The sequence below is a fragment of the Lepidochelys olivacea genome (genome assembly GCF_965140295.1).
Source record: "Lepidochelys olivacea isolate rLepOli2 genome assembly, chromosome: 2".
Classification (NCBI taxonomy): Eukaryota; Metazoa; Chordata; order Testudines; family Cheloniidae; genus Lepidochelys; species Lepidochelys olivacea.
Window position 1 is genome coordinate 117617753 of NC_140412.1, and position 17394 is coordinate 117635146.

General features: G+C 43.2%; 1 protein-coding gene across 4 annotated transcripts in view; it reads right to left on the reverse strand.

The window, feature by feature from the left end:
* RIOK1 (RIO kinase 1) overlaps window positions 1-17155 on the reverse strand; it is a 30170-nt gene extending 13015 nt beyond the window's left edge. Inside the window, exons 1-12 of one of the 4 annotated variants that reach the window (XM_084620375.1) lie at window positions 17137-17155; window positions 16182-16293; window positions 13289-13484; window positions 11900-11990; window positions 10848-10917; window positions 8901-8943; window positions 8041-8133; window positions 6471-6583; window positions 6263-6343; window positions 2461-2547; window positions 1644-1781; window positions 582-685 (exon numbers count right to left, since the gene is read on the reverse strand). In XM_084620375.1, coding sequence (XP_084476501.1) covers window positions 582-685; window positions 1644-1781; window positions 2461-2547; window positions 6263-6343; window positions 6471-6583; window positions 8041-8133; window positions 8901-8943; window positions 10848-10917; window positions 11900-11990; window positions 13289-13484; window positions 16182-16252 — 1087 coding nt within the window. In that variant the 5' untranslated portion in view covers window positions 16253-16293; window positions 17137-17155. Of the gene's footprint in view, window positions 1-581; window positions 686-1643; window positions 1782-2460; window positions 2548-6262; window positions 6344-6470; window positions 6584-8040; window positions 8134-8900; window positions 8944-10847; window positions 10918-11899; window positions 11991-13288; window positions 13485-16181; window positions 16802-17136 lie in introns of those variants that run through there. The other 3 variants (XM_084620374.1, XM_084620373.1, XM_084620372.1) reach the window with 3 other exon arrangements.
* Window positions 17156-17394: the final 239 nt, after the last annotated feature.

Below are 17394 nucleotides of genomic sequence, written 5' to 3' on the forward strand. Positions count from 1 at the left end.
CAGAGTTGTCCATACCTCTGCTATGAAGACAATGATTTCAATATTTTTAAATAAAATACTGATTGAGGGTGCTCACTGCATCTTGCTGAACTAGATATAAAATATTAGTATAGTCCTTTAACAACAGATCACCAAGGGCCCCAAACCTGTAACCTGCTCTGCACAGGTGCAAGGACTAATGTGATCAAACCAAGAGTAACTTCTTGTTGACTAAGAAGTTCTGTACTTGATTTGTAATCACTGAACAAAACAGGTCTGTATGTTCTCTGCTGTAACAGCAGGTAGATATTTCCTTTGTTGTAATATAAGAAATTGTGTGAACTCAGTTTTCCTTAGACTAGCCGAGAACATAAGCTCAGATGTAACTGAATTTGTGTGACCTACTCTACTTTGGCTGTACTTAGCGTAGCGTAGTTTGTTGGCTTCCTAACGAAACTTATACACATCCTAAGATGATGTGCATTTTAACTAACTCCATCCTGTTCTACATACAGTGTCAGTCTGAGGAATACAAGGAAGTACACAGTTAACCTTCCTAAAGGAATGAGCTGTTAGAAGGAGTTGAACTACTGCCCACTCACCATTGATATTGGCACAGTCCTTCCGCAGGAATTCTAATGCATGTGGGTGGTCATGCTCCACCGACTGAGACACATCAATGATGTACACCTCTCCACTGTGGTATCTAGAGATGCAGCAAGGGAAAAGCAGATTTTTTTTTTATTTTATTTTTTTAAATCCCACCGTTTGAGAAAATGATTCAAGTTTTGGGGGCCTGACACTAAAGTTTTGCTAGGGACACGTTCCATATAATAGCTGTTTTCAGTTATACTATTGCACGTTATTTGAGAGAACAATCCTGGTGAAAACAAGCAATTTTAGAACAATGAATTAAAATAGCTTACTTGTTTATTCATCAGCTGATGAATAAACACCTCATTGAATAACCTATTCAGGGAAGTATTTTGCAAGCTAAATTATCTGAGAGAGATTTGGGATGAAATCTGTATAATAATCAGGTAAATTACAAAACAGAGATGAAAGGAAGATACTGCCCTCCCAAAGGAGCATATTAATACACCTCTACCCCAATATAACGCGACCTGATATAACATGAATTCGGATATAACACGGTAAAGCAGCGCTCTGGGGGGCGGGGCTGCGCACTCCAGCGGATCAGCGCGTCAGCCTCCGACACGCTGCTCTGAGCGGCGAGTTAAGCGTGCCAGGCTGGGGCCGAGGGGTTGGATAAGGTGCAGGGGGTCTCGGGGGGCGGTCAGGGGACAGGGAGTGGGGGGGTTGGATGATTCAGAGGTTCTGGGGGCGGGGCAGTCAGGGGACGGGGGTGTTGGATAGGGCATGGGAGTTCTGGGGGGGCCTGTCTGGAGGCAGGGGTGTGGATAGCGGTCGGGGCAGTTGGATGGGTCGGGGGTTCTGAGGGGTCAGTCGGGGGCAGGAAGTGACTATGAATAATGGAAATGCTCGAGGCCAAAGCAAGTTCGATATAATGCGGTAAGATTTTTTGGCTCCCGAGGACCGTGTTATATCGGGGTAGAGGTGTACTGCATAGCTCTACATATGAGAGAAGCCACCAATGCCTACATTTTAGATGTTAAAATACAGAGCAAGGTTTAAAAACATACAGCATATTAAATTCACTGAGATCTGCATGAACAAGTTTGGCATCCTGGTACATTCTTCTCATGTACTGTATGATCTGTAGATACAACTCCCGGGCTTTTGAGTCAGATAACTGAGCGTTTTTCAACAGAGGAGCAGGCCTTGGATTTAAAAAAAAAACAACAAAAACCAGAATAAAGTCTCCCATTTTACACCAGCTGTATAGTCCCTTCACCACAACACTTGATCCCTTTTAATTCAGTAAATGGAAAGACCTCAGTGATTTACTCAAACACTTGACCAGCTCCACAGCTAATATAAATATTTATTGCGCCACTGTAGAAAGTGGAACTATGTTTTACACCAGCTGAAGAACTAGACCACAACATTATAAATATTAAATATTTACATTACAAAATGCTGAATTAACACTTGTGGGCATCGCTAATGAACTTTCCAACTAGAGCATTAACACATCACGACCTGAGCTTTGACGTTTATTTTAAATTTCTAGAACATATAATCCTCACCATCCGTATTCTATGAAGTATAAAAAGGCCCATGCAGATTCAGTTACAGAACTGAGGCCTTAATTTCTAGCTAATGCAGACTATTTGCTCATTCCTTGCATGGATAAGGCTTTGGAATCAGGCAGACCCTCTGCACCAGGAGCTGGGAGGGATCTTGATATTTTACATCTCATTTATACACCAGAGCAATGTACTCAATTAATCACCAGCCTCTGCCATCAACTAAGCAAATTCAACAGATTTTTTTTTTTAATTCACCTTTGTTCAAGTCTATCAATAAAGTTCTCATTGATTTTCTGAGGATACTTACATGTCATCTTTACCAATAAAACTCATGACAAGTACATGACTTCTTAGCATAATCGGCTCTGGGCAAGGTATTTGTGCTGTATTCAACCTGTAACATTACAACAAAAAACCCATAACTACCTATAAAAAATAAATGCAATCTATTATTATAATTTGTATTAGGGTAGTGCCGAGGGACACCAATTAAGTTTGGAACCCCTCTGTTGTAGGTGCTGTACAGAGTAACAGACAGTCCCTGTCCCAAAGGGCTTACATTCTAAATATACAAAGAGAAGTATCATTATCCCCATTTTACAGATGGGAAATGGACACACAGAAGGAAGGTCTAAGGTTGAACAGGAAGTCTGTGGCAAACCTGAAAAGTGAGCCCACACCTCCTGAGTCCCAGTCTGGTGTCTTAATCATAAGACCATAAATCAGACATCCTGACAGTCCTGGGTTTTGCAGGACTGTCATGCTTTGACCCCCTAAGCCCTTTGTCCAGGTTTGAAGGGCAGTTTGGCCCGGCCCACTGTTTGAGAGGGCCCCCAAACTGAGTGGCACTGATTCTGCGTTAACCACTTGGAATGTGAGAAGGTATGTCATAAATGTCCAGTGTTGTCCACACTGTGGCAATACACACTATGGGGCTGTGAGTTCTGAAGCGCACTATCGTATTGAACACTAATTGGTCCATATAGACCCTGCTGCTTAGCACTAAAAGTTCCATAGCACACTTTAAACACAGCTACATTAAAGCACACTAGAGAACTTTTAGTGTGCACCAGTAGGATCTACATGGACCAATTAGTGTGCCACACATTGGTGTGCTTTAGAAATCACACCCCTGCAGTGCACTGCTACACCCTGTAGATATACCCTTAATTATATATATTTTTGTTAAGCTAAATTGCCCCATACACCCCACCTCCCACTATCCAGCTGCATCAGCCAGTCTGTCTCTCTGTTGCTGACCAAGTGTTTCATTCTTATCCCACCCTGCCCTCCCCAGACAGACAGATGCCTCCATTAGCAACAATTGGTCACGAGTTGTTGACATCACTGTGATTTTTTCCCCCACAAAAAGATGAAATAATAAAAGATTCCCTGAGATGGTGACTGTGTAACTGATACTCTGCAAAGGCAACGGTCTCCCCTGTCCCAGATGTCCTTTGCAGCTCCACTCTCTTCCCCGATGGAAGGGTGGGGATGTTAGGAGGGTCTGTGCAGTGGGGACCGACTTTACCCTGCAATAAAATGGCATTAACACTGCCCATTAGTGGAAAGCAATGCGCCCATCAGTCAGTGTTCTACCATAGAGTGTGATGCGTTTGGGTCAGCAAAGGTCACAGTTTTTCAACAGGGAATAAATAATACTTTGCACTTCTGGCTCCCCATCTACATGGGGAAACTGACCATGTTCTGACAACATTTTCAACCGTGGGTGTGGGACATAAGTGGATCCATTCCCCCAGCCAGGATCTGGGACACAGCAGCTGTTTGAGAGGGCAGGGCATGAGGAGGACTCCTGTATCCAGCTGAGAAGGCAGAGGGCGTGGAATGGAATCCCAGAGCTGGGGCTTGGGCAGGACGAGGAGTAAGGACCCCAAGGCACCACACCAAGAAGTGCAAGGAAGGAGGACCCCAAGATACTGTGCCATGGCATCATGCCAAGGAGGAAGAGGGGACTTGAAGAGGAAGAACGATCAGCATGCAAGCAAAGCCTTACAATTATTCCCTGTCATGGCTGTCACAGGTTGAGAGAGGGGATAATAAAGCTCCCTTGTGTGTGTGTGTTGGAGGGCTGTCTCCTGTGGGTTGATCCCCAGTCCTGGGAGGTACATTGGTGCAGTGGCTGGAATGCTCTGCTGTTTCACTCCTGAAACAGACAGCACTAAAGACTCCCACCCTCTATCGCGGCTTTGTGAGTGACACTATGAGTCATGGGGGATTATATGGGAGATCAGGTTCCAAACATCTTGTTCCTCCATAACTGAGGACCGGATCTGAGGCAGATTAAAATCAGAGCCCACCTTTTGTACCTGTGGGGGTACCTGGGACAAGCAGGAGCTCAACAGAACAGCTACCATCAAATGATCCACCCCCAGCTGGCACCGGTTTATTGGCTAGCTCTCTAGCTTGCCTGATTCCCTCCTCCCTGAGACCCCACTACACACGCAGAAACCACTGATCCTAGTGGAAGGAGGCCACGTCGTCATCTCTCCTTGAATTTCAGCAGGTTTCACATTGTGCAGGTGTGGAAATGCTGGAGATTTAGATCCATGTCCCTCATCACCAGGGTTTTTCAAAGATATGTGAGTGAGGAGAACAAGGCCTATTGAAAAGCTAATGAGACTTTTGCTCCTAACTCACTTAGACACTTTTCAAAAATCCCACACGAAATCTAGTGGGAAGACAGTGGGTCTGTAAAAGGAAGCAGTGACTGATGCCTCCCCGGGGAGGGCAGGGTGCCAGAATCACTCAAAAGAGTAATTGTTTGACCCTTGCTGGAGAATCACCCAAGACACTGACAATATCTCCTGTGATCACCTTGTTTCTCACCCTACTATACTGGGGAAGGTTTTAACCAAACAGCCTTGGCAACACCCAGAGTCTTCAGATTCCCTGGCTCCCAGGCAGTCTGGTTTCTGCCCTGTTTATGGGACAGGCACTGGTCTTCATTGATGTCAACATGGTGATGAACAACAATCACATCCGTGCTGATTCTTTTGAGGCCTGACCCAAAACCCATTAAAACCAACAGAAGTCTTTCCATTCATCTTCACAGGCTTTGGATCAGACCCTTAAATGCATCAGCGCCTCTGATCCCAGTGACCATGAGGGGCTCACACTTCTGCAGACCCTGGCAAGGATAAACAGTCATCCTGCAGCATCTCTGCTCTTTCCTCTCCTAGAGGGCCAGACTGCAGTGATAAACAATTGCTCCTCTGCCCTGAGGGATCTCTTGTGTGAAATGCAAAAAAACATGGTTCTGCCACCTCTCCTGTTCACCGTGTTTGTGAGGGAACGAGGTGACATACTGAGCTCTGTAGCGATGTTACTGCCTGCCTGTCACTTAAAAACATCACAATAGGGTTGTGCATTAAAAACAGGTTTGTTTCGGGAAATGCAATTTAGGGCTTTCCATCAAAGTCTAACTAATAGGTGGCTACAGTATGAATGAGCTAGTCACAGCATGACAGAAAGACAGGGTGGATTTCAAAGCTTAATGTCACGTCCCAGATTCTGATTGTCCGATTCCATTGGAAATCTCGTCTGAATAAGGACTGCAGGATTTGGCCCATCGTACAATCCATGCACACTAAGATGAGGAACTTAAGTGTAAATGGAAATATTTAGCCTAATATAGAAAAAGTAAAGTAATGTTTTAGGAACAGAGACAATACAACAGCTGGTGCGATGTAAACCCTGATCCTGCATGGACAGTGGACGGGGGGATAGCGGTGTTTGTGTGGAGACTGCTCAGATCACTGAGGCTGTGCGTGGGTGCGGCAGTCTGCCCAAGTGCTGTTAATCCAGAAGAAACACCTTAGACACATCAGGCTGGGAATCTTGCTGCTTAGCAGTATTGGGGAAATCTTTTCAACGTTCCTTATTAACAGTGTATGAATGAACAACGCCCCCAAATAAGCAGGTGGGGAATTGGTGACAGCCCTGAAGGCCATGATATCTCATCCCACCAATTTTCCACACAGATACCACACAGGAGATACTGAGCAGTAGCCAGCACACACTTACATTCATTCCCACAAGCAATGGAATGCACAAGTCATGTCTGCACCAAAGTTAAACATAAAAATCACCTTATTAAATTCCTCATCTCTTTTTCTGCCCATGTCTTCACCATTTTCCTCGGGTTTCCTTTACAATATCCATGACGAAATCTTAAAAACAAGCACACCACAGAGACTTAAACATTTATAGAATATTTGTGACAAAAATTAAGAGCAATCTGTAGGTAAACGCACAGTTAGAGGTTTGCTGTCATTAAAGAAAAGAACTTCAACTCACCTGAATTCCCCACTCACATACTTATCCCGATCTTTAAACATCAAAATAGAGGTTTTATAAATCTTTATTGCTCTGTTCTCTCCATTCACTGTACTGGCGTGATAGACATTAGCCTATAAGTGTGAAGGTAAGAGAAACAATATTAACGTTCTGGGAATAGTTTAAGTACTGAGACGTTTGCTCATGTATCAAATACTGTCAAGAACACCATTTTTTAGGAGAGAAATTAAACCTTTGGGCTTTGTCACAGGGTGGCTAACCCTTTAAAGGGAAATGGGTCTGAATCCCACCTATGACACAGCTAACTCTCCTTCACAGAGAGGTGACCCAATCAGGCCTCTGGTGTACAGAAGGGAGAGACTTTGGGTAAGGCAGAGATCTGAGCCTGCGCAGCTGCAGAAAGCAAGACAGCTCCTGCTGGAGACCCTGAGACCGCAGGGGAAGGTTGTTTGCACGCTTCCTGGTGGTATGTTCGGGCCTCCAAGCCCTGGAGAAAGGTGGGAAAACTGCACTCCAGCAGAAATGCCCTGGAGAAAGGACTGTTAAGATGGTTTTGTTCTGAATTACACTTGTTTTGACAGACTTTATTGCCAGCCCAAATAGAACTAAAGGAGTGTAATGGCGGGGTGGGAACTATGGGTAACTGTATAAGGACTTAATAAATTGGACCACAGAAGGGGAACCCTGTTTTTGAGTATCTTGGGACTGTGTGGAATTTTTTAAGGAGCCTTGAGAAGAGAGTAACTGAGGCTGGGGTGCTGCAGGGACACCCCAAGATATCAGGTGGTGGCAATGTTGTAAAATGCCTCAATCCTAGAGACCCCTGGACCCAACAGGGGTGGCCCCCACTGAAGTCAACAGGATTTCGCACAGGCCCAGGGATCCAACCACTGGGAATATTTTGCAGGATTGGGATCTAAAACCATACGAAGATGTTAGTATGCGTATAAAGCTCTAAAATGCATACATGCAGTAGAACTTCACAATAATGGCTGGGATGTCCATTACAGATAACTAGAGAGGAGCCTGATCCAAAGAGGTGCCAAGCACCCTCAACTCTCACTGATGCTCTGCACTCCTGAGTGTGGTCACGTTGACTTCAATGGAACTAACTGCATGAGTGAGGACTGTACGTATGATAAGCAGGAGTCTGCAGGGTCAGATCTTCAGAGCCAAATACTGGTTCCACTGAAGTCAATGGAGTTTTGCCTGTTACTTCAATGAGACCAGCCTTTGGCTGTGAGACTGAAACTAGCCTCTGTGCCAAGTCTCAGGATTAGGCCTACATACCACTCAAGTCCTCAAGACCGCTTATGGTCTAAGTGGAATTTAAATGGTGCTCCATATTTGGATTATTAAACAGAGTTCAGTAGCTTCACTATTGATATGCGATGAAATTCAAAGTAACAGATGTCTCACTTTACAGTAAATAAATTAACTTCTTGACAAACACAAGAAAATTAATTTAATGCTAGAGATAATAAATAATTACTATTTCCCTTTTAGCAGAGTCAACTTCCTTTCAGTTTGCAAAGGAAGTCTGTAGCATGCCAGTTGGAATGAAACTTACTTCTTTTCCTGTGCTGATGCAGCCATTTATCTCTGATATGACACCTCTAGTTAGCATCTTGAACAGGATCATTCGTGTTCTTGGATCCAATACCTCATGGGAAATTAGAAAAAAAAAAAAATAAGCAAAATCACTTTATCCAGTTTACTGAAAATATTATTAAACTAATCCATCTTGAATTGAAGAACCCACAGAACCACAGCATCTTAGTGGACCAAGCCATTCAAAATTCTATCTGGATAGTATTCTGTTTCTTCTATAATTTTGGAATTATCTTTAAAATATTGGAGGAAAACGTGTTTGTGACTTGTATGCAACTCCTAATCAGTGATTTATAATATCTGACATGCATCCTTAGGCTAATGCTAATAAAGGATTGATTTCCCATCCACAGTACCAAGAAAAAAAGTGCATTAGAACTCAGCTATCTTAAAATGTGCCAGGCATTCACAATAGCACATGGTGGTCCTTGTGGTATACAGGCCTTTAATGTATCATACTAGTTTTAGAAGCAAAAATGTGTGGATTAAAAAAAAAGGACCATTTCATCTTTTCCACGGAAAATTTGAGTAAAGCTAAAATGAAATTCTATGCCTATCAACAAAATCCCAGTTGAATACAACAGCAAATCATAATATTCAGCACCACAATGTTCTCCAAACCAGCTGTGAAAGCAGACACAATTTCTATAAAGCAGTCTTGTTCAGAAAGACAAGAAAAAACATGGGATGAAACCCTGACCCACTGAAGTCAATGAACGTTTTGCCATTGACACCAACAAAGCTAGGATTTTACCTCTGGTTAGTGATTCAAATGAAAATAAGCCTTTTAACAAACAGTTTGATATATTTAAAACTTACTTGTTCCACTGTTGCTCTGTCTGATTTATCTTTGACTCGATACCTAGTGGAAATGAAAATATAACAGCATGACATGGTCTACTCAGGAAGAACATCCATAGCTCTGCCAATAATTTTTCCAGAATGAGTGCTCAAGAAGATAATTAGGCAAGGAAGGGAGAGAAAAGAGGAAGCATCATTACATTAAAATGGGATTCCTTTGCTGGCAAAGTACCAGCAGCGTTTTCTGCCTTATTGGCTAATCCCACAGCCACTGAAATTAATTATATTTGCCACCGGACTTCAAAGAAAGCAGGATCAAGACCTGGCAATGACTTTAGTGACTGTTCAGCAAATCATCCCATTTTATGGGGAAAATGTTAATTCCAAAATTTTCACCTCATACAAGTACTGTAGTACAATCTTTGTCATGAAAGTGCAACTTACAAACATAGATTTTTTTTTTTTGGTTACATAACTGCACTCAAAAACAAAACGGTGTAAAACTTCAGAGTCTACCGGTCCACTCAATCCTACTTCTTGTTCGTCCAATCGCTAAGACCAGCAAGTTTGTTTACATTTACAGGAGATAATGCTGCCCTCTTCTTATCTACAGCATCACCAGAAAGTGAGAACAGGCATGTGCATGGCACTTTTGTAGCCGGCATTGCAAAGTATTTACGTGCCAGATATGCTAAACATTCGTATGCCACTTCATGCTTTGGCCACCATTCCAGAGGACATGCTTCCATGCTGATGACGCTAGTTTAAAAAAAAAAAAAAATGCATTAATTAAATTTTTGACTGAACTCTTTGAGGGGGAGAATTGTACGTCCCCTGCTCTGTTTTACCCACATTCTGCCATATATTTCATGTTATAGCAGACTTGGATGATGACCCAGCACATGTTGTTCATTTTAAGAACACTTGCATTGCAGATCTGACAAAAACACAAAGAAGGTACCAATGTGAGATTTCTAAAGATAGCTACAGCACTCAACCCAAGGTTTAAGAATCTGAAGTGCCTTCCAAAATCTGAGAGCGACGAGGTGTGGAGCATGTTTTCAGACGTCTTAAAAGAGCAACACTCCGATGCGGAAACTACAGAACCCGAATCACCAAAAAAGAAAATCAACCTTCTGCTGGTGGCATCTAACTCAGATAATGAAAATGAACATGTGTTGGTACACACTGCTTTGGATCATTATCGAGCAGAACCTGTCATCAGAATGGACGCATGTCCCCTGGAATGGTGGTTGAAGCACGAAGGGACATATGAATCTTTAGCGCATCTGGGACGTAAATATCTTGCAACACCGGCTACAACAGTGCCATAAGAACACCAGCTCTCTCTTTCAGGTGAGACTGTAAACAAGAAGTGGGCAGCATTATCTCCTGCAAATGTAAACAAACTTGTTTGTCTGAGCAATTGGCTGAACAAGAAGTAGGACCGAGTGGACTTGCAGGCTCTAAACTTTTACATTGTTTTATTTTTGAATGCAGGTTTTTTGTACCTAAGTCTACATTTGTAAGTTCAACTTTCATGATAAAGAGATTGCACTATAGTACTTGGGGTTTGTTTTTTTGCTTTGTTTTTTACAGTGCAAATACTTGTAATAAAAAAATATAAAGGGAGCACTGTACACTTTGTATTCTGTGTTGTAATTGAAATATATTTTAAAATGTAGAAAACATCCAAAAATATTTAAATAAATTATATTCTATTGTTTAACAGTGCGATTAATCGCAATTATTTTTTTTCAATCGCAAGATTAATCATGATGAATTTTTTTAATCCCTGGACAGCTCAGTCCAAAATACAACCAGCACACAGAACGTTTACTAAAGTTCTCTAATTTCTAGTTTATTCAGCATCATAGATCAAGTTGCAGCTCATAGTAGAAAACAATTTGAGGGCATAAGAGTTTTCAATAAATCAACAGAAGTACAGCCACCCAAAGTACTTACATATCTGCTTCCTTTTGCCTAGACTTTTCTGTGACTTTGTTTATAACAGAGTCAGCAAGATTCAACCTATCTGAAAAATACATTAAAGAAAAAGACGTGACGATCAAAGCAGTTTTCCACACACAAAACTGCAGCTACATTTCTGCTGCCAGTAGACATATCACACACATTCAAGGCACATAAAGAAATACTTGTAACAAGATGATCAGGTTTTCAAAACATGTGCACTAATAGTAGCATTCTCCTCTATGGGTCTGAGGCCCACTCCAGGATTATAGAGGAGCAACAGGGGCTACTGCCCTGGAGATGAGAAAGTGCCTGGAGATGCTGTCCTTCAGATGGGATGTTAAACAGAAGTCCATTTGCCCTTCTCTCAAGGAACTTAAAAAAATCCCATGCCATTTTCCCGAGTAAGCAATAGCCCTCAGTGTCCAAGCCAATATTCCCTCAGTAACGCGAAATCTGATGTTTAAGGAGGCATGTGACTTAATACCAAGGGTATTGCTGCTGTTTGTGTTTATAAATCACTGGCCTACTCACTTATCTCATCATTTTGGAAATCTTTTGGTATGAAAGATACTAGACAAAAATCACTGTATCCTGGTATACATTTGCTACCACAAGATACCATGGTATGTTACACAGCAACTTCACTGCATACTGACTATACAGAGTATTGTAGAACCAAAGAAGCTGAGCTTCTGCAACTTTGCGAGTGATCAGATGATGGTCTGACGGACAGCTGAGTCCCTGCCTCCAAGCCAATCAGATTGTTTCTGGGATGAAATTACAGAAGAGTTATTTTGTGTGATCAGAAGGAGGCGGGGAAGAGAGACAGGACAGCTCTCGGGCAGAAGACGACTCCAGGAATGGTATCGAAAGACAAACATGATGTCGGAAGGCAACAGCAAATATTAACCCTTTTAACTGTTTGGTAACAGCTGGCTAATTATAATGCCTAAAAGCCCCAACTCAATGTAATTAGAATTAGTCACTGAATGTCACCAAGGTGTACCTATTACCATAAAAGATGACGATAGGATTATACTTACCTAGATTAATTTTATGCTCAAATTTTCTTAGGGCCTTGTCTGTAGGAGTGGACATTTTTGCTGAATTGCAACTAGGGGTCTGTCTATTTGCCTGAAACAAAGGATTTGTTACATAATTTGCCTTCCCTAAGCAGCCCTTCTAAATACACACAGTAGCTTGGGAAAAAAAAATCAACTTATCTAGTTTGATCTGCTCATGTATCTAAACACCTGTACAAGCTTATCTGCTTTTAGAAAATCAGAATTTGTCAGGGTACAGACATAGTTTAGAACTTGAAATGATTTCATTTAAGAGAAAACAAAAAACGTATGTGGGTTCAAAATCCTATTAGCTAAGAGCTCAAGGAGAAGGTGCTTGTTAATCAGGGGATTAACTGTAACTCAGTCAACTAGCATATTTTAGCTCCCAAGAGGGAACAAGAACACCAGCAATGGGGAAAACAATAGAGAAAACACAAAGAGAGAGATGGGGAGAAAAACTGAGATGGGAAAGAGTCAGAGCAAAAAGAGAGAACAAAGAAGAGGTATGCATGGCTTGTCAAAGAGGCATCAGTTCCCAGAGACAATCTTCTCCATACCCAATCAATGTCTGCCCCAGCCAGATCCCCATCATAAGCCTCTAGATAGCACACACCACACATGACTCCCTCCTCCCCAGGTCTCCTTCCGAAGCCCATAAGGCAGAAACAGGTAGCCCAGGAAATATGCTTTTGCCAGTCACAACATTCTGTAACCGCTCCCCTTCAGTTTCCCAGAGATACTCTGATGTCCATATGTCAAAGAAACAAGGAGAAATGTTCTACTTCTGTTGCCCAAGCTGAGAGCATAGTGAAAAGTAAATTAGTTTTCAAATTCTGTGGGTTAATTATTTAAGCTAGTAATTCAGACAAGATTTCTAACCTCATAGAGTCCCCTCTAAATCCATTCACCTTTCGTGTTTTTCACAGGTTTACTTGCCTCCTTTACTAATGATACGAAATATATGCTTGCCCTCACACTCCCCAGTCACATCAAGCATGTCGTCTCACAAACTGGTGAGAAGGAAAGGATGGAAACCCAAGAATATATATAGAGGATATAGCAGTGATATCAGGGTGGGGAGAGAGTTTGAGACCCCAAAGGAATGGAACAGAGGTACAGCCGCAAGCAAGACCAAGCAATAAGAGTTGAGGAAGGAGAACCACCGGGGCATGGTAAGAGGGTGGCATTGGTTGGGGGGCTGAGAGGGGGTGTGAGTGAGTGTGAGGTCGCTCCTAAGCTGAAAGTGCGATGAGAAGTCCCAACTTGAATTTATGGTTGGGGTCCATATTCACATATCACTGTGCCCTGCTTTAGTCCCGTTTGCCATTAGAAACTCTGAAAAGCGTTCTGGAAGTGTCTTTAATGTACCTGTGGGTTGCAGCCTCCAGTTGCAGTATGACGCTTGGTGAGTCTTCCAACTGAATCATCCCAGTCCCACTCTTCATCCTCATCATCATCGTCATATTCAATTTCATCAATGTCCACTTCCTCAGACAAACATGATTGCTGATGTTTAACTGTTACCTCCTCCTCTTTAACTGTTTCCGTGCCCTGGGTCAATTCACTTAAAAAAAAAAAAAAAAGAAAAGAAGATCTATATAAATAAACCCCATATTACCAGAATCATTGTGAAATTAATGTACAGTCATCCAGAAGAATGCAATAATAAGGGTCTCTCTCTGCTCAATATTTTATTATTTCACCTGCCCTGAAGAGCTCTTCTGCATGGAGGCTCGCTTTTACTATAGCACTTTTAAGTATCTTCTTCCTTTGCTTAAATGCTGTTTTGTAATTCGTTCAACTATTCTGTTCAGTGAATCACAGATATCTGGCACTCTCTGCAACTCCTACCGAACACCTACACTACAAAAGACCATCTTGTTCACTCTTCAGAGACAGACGAACTCCACTGTCCTAACAAACTAGGCTACACGAGGATTCTAGCTGAGATGATCCCAAACTGGACCTTACTGGTGAGCTGCAGAAAGCTCAACAAATACCCCGGTCTGAGAGATCAATAGATCCAGCACTAAAACTGATGAGCTAGAAAGGAACATTTAGTTGTTATGAGCGCTTATGATCCACCCTAAGCCTGGTCTCTGTGGTCTGCCAGGTCTCTTCATATTCTTCCCATGCATCTCTAATTTCTCCCTAGTCACCTCAGGCTATGTCTACACTGCAATAAAAGACACGAAGCATGGGTGCAACTGGCCCAAGTCAGCTGACTCGGGCTCAGGCTGCACAATTGCAGTGTCGACATTTGGGCTCACACTGGAGCCAGGGCTCCAGCCTGAACCCAAATGTCTACTCTGCTATTTTTAGTCTCACAGCATGAGCCTTGCAAGCTCAAGTCAGCTGACCCACGCTCTGACACTCAGCACTGCAGGGTTTCTAATCACAATGTAAACATACTCTCAGATATTTGTAAGCTTCCCTCCCAACTCAAAAATAAACTGAATATCACCTTAGCCTGAGACATACCAGTTCTAGATTCCAGATCAGTTTATCATAAGTATATGCAGTCCAGAACATCTTTGCATCAAGCGCAACAGAAAAATGAGACCATAGGCTATAGAGGTGAAATTTACCCCTCCCCGGCACAAAATTTAAGGAAATGGGTTCTTGGAAGAAGTTCAAGGATAATTTGGGAGACGGATTTTACCTCCAACATCCAGGAAAGCCACAGATTCACCACAGTCCTTCCAAGGTTTCTATTCCAGCCTATGGCCTATTGCCCCTCAGCACCTCCTACTCTGGGCTTTAGAGCCACTGCATCAGCATAAATTCAGAGCCTCCTTACACGATAAGCAAAGGAGTGAGGAGGCCTCTGTGTATATCCACTGTGCTCTCACATGCCATAGCTGTAGATCTGCAGGGTTCAAGTAGGGCAGAAGGTCTCACCTGGACCCAATACGGAATGGGGGGGAGGTGAATTTCACCTTAAGAATTTATCAACCCTTTCGCTCCCTTCCCCATTGCACTTCTCCAGCCTTTGCTGACAACTCTACTATTCAATTTAGAATGGAGATCCTGCCAGATCATAAGAACAGCCATACTGGGTCAGGCCAATGGTCCATCTAGCCCAGTATCCTGTCTTCCAATAGTAGCCAGCGCCAAATGCTTCAGAGAGAGTGAACAGAACAGGACAATTATTGAGTCCAGTCCCAGCTTCTGGCACAGAGAGGTTAAAGGACACTCAAAGAATTGGGTTGCATTCCTGACCATTTTAGCTAATAGCCACTAATGGACCTATCCTCCATGAACATATCTAATTTCTTATTTAAACCCAATTATACTTCTGTCCTCCAAACATCCCCTGGCAATGAGTTTTACAGGCTGACTGTGGAATGCCAAATGTGCTGAACACAGGTTTTGTTAAACAAAGACAAAAAACAAAAAGAAAAAACTTTTCCCCATTCAAATCAATCTTTCACAAATGTTACACATAATGGAAATATTTCCATGATTTTATTTAAACAAACAAAAACATTCTCCTCCATGCTTTGAAACAATTCAGGAGAATCACAATGTGAAACGGCCTGGAAACTCCTTATAAACAAATTTACAACAAACCAATCCATTTTTATTGCCTAAGCAGAGAGCATAAATAGTAAAAAGTAAATAGACTTTATATAGTCTCACATTAGATTTAAAGAAATGCTGTCAGGTTAGAAATTTAATCACCCTAACCCTGTCCCTATTTGCTCCTGGATTTAATTTACAATAGTAACTGCCTGACACCAAAATTATTCCCTTGGCAACAGAATGTGGAGTAAAAAACATTGGATTACAATGTCACTGCAGGACCAAGAAGCAACAGCCATGCTGCGAAGAAGTAGGACCTGATAGGCAAAAAATATCTTTAGTAATCAAGGGTCCAATCCTGCAACACATACACATATAATTGTTCAAGTGAGTGGTTCCACTTAAGTCAGCAAGACTATTCCTAACAGTCAGCACTACACCTGATAAGTAATATTTGCAAGACAGTGCAGGCCCTGATCCTGAATAGAGCTGTCAAGAGGCCCCCTGTACCCATGCAAACAGCAGGAGAGGAAATATCATTAACAAATTGTTCCTCACTGTATTAAAAAAAAAAAATCTTGTTCCCCACCATCCCACCAACAACCCCACAACACTGCCCCAACTCTTCGACACTCTCTTAAAAATACAAGTAGGTGGTCAGTGAGGGGAAAAACAAACTCTGCTCTAACTTTTCACATGATCTGACAATAATCTTGGCAGCCTGTTTTCTCCTTACCTGTCTGAGGAGTCTGCATCATCGAATTGTCCTGGGACTGTTCGGCGCATCATCTCCTTCCTGTAATTCATTGTTGCAGTAGGTCTCCGCACCGTGTACAGAAGACTGCAATCTGTCGGTGTCATACATACACACAATGGGTTAGACAGATTACGCACTCTGTGTTTATGAGCTATAAACTAAATTCTAGGTGCAGTTTCTTAGGTCTGCAGCTTACACCGAAGCGATGTCGGACGCGAGGGCTACGTGTGTTAGATGTATATACACACGGGGAGAGAGAGAGAGAGAGAGTGTATGCTCAGGACAGTCCAGGCCCTGCGTGCACGCTGCAGTGACCACGCTACACGGGTGCGGTATACACAGACACTCGGCAGGCCGTGCCGGGTGCGCTACCATGCGCCCAGCCGGGGCATTGGGAAGGCGGAGCCTGCCACGGACCGTGGGTGACACACGCGCGCGCTGCGAGGCGTTCCGCAGCCTACTGGGTGGTGCGCAGGCTCCTCGCTGCGCGCGGCTCCCAGGCTACGTGCGTGCGTGCGGCCCCTTCGCTGGGACCGCAGCTCCCCGGGCCCGGCGCTCGGCCTCCTCCGCGCCCCGGCTGCCGCTAGCGCCACCCAGGAGCCATCCTGTACGGCGCAGCCCGAGGCTCAAAAAGCCACGAATGCGACCGCGCGCTCTGAGAAGCCGCACCCCTCCCAGTGCCGGTCTCATTTAAACCAATGCCGAGGCCCCAGGACTGCACACCTCATCCGTGCAAAGTACATAAATCCCAGACGCACCACCACGTGCACTGTGTAAGCAAACACAGTATGCATCTATCCCAAGTACCTATACACAGCAGTATACCCATCATACGGTACGGAAGCCAAGTAGGTGCATAAACGGTACATCTCCCACTCATACAGAAACACAGTAGGTAGTCGGGGGACAGACACATCAATCAACACATACGTACCATAGTTATATGTATATCGCGTTCGTACACATAAATGTGTGTGTGTGGACAGGTGTTATTTTGTGAACCCTGAAATCAGGCATCTCGATCGCGGTTAAGGAGCTGGCTGTCAAACCTAGTAGCGTTTAATGCGGTGTAAGGTTGCGGGGGATAAGATAAGTGACAAGTCGCTGGCTAAACTTGAGCCGCGGGCCGATAAGTCGTTGTTACAAATCTCCAGCACCAATTCCGTTTACACGTGCCCATGAGACACATCCA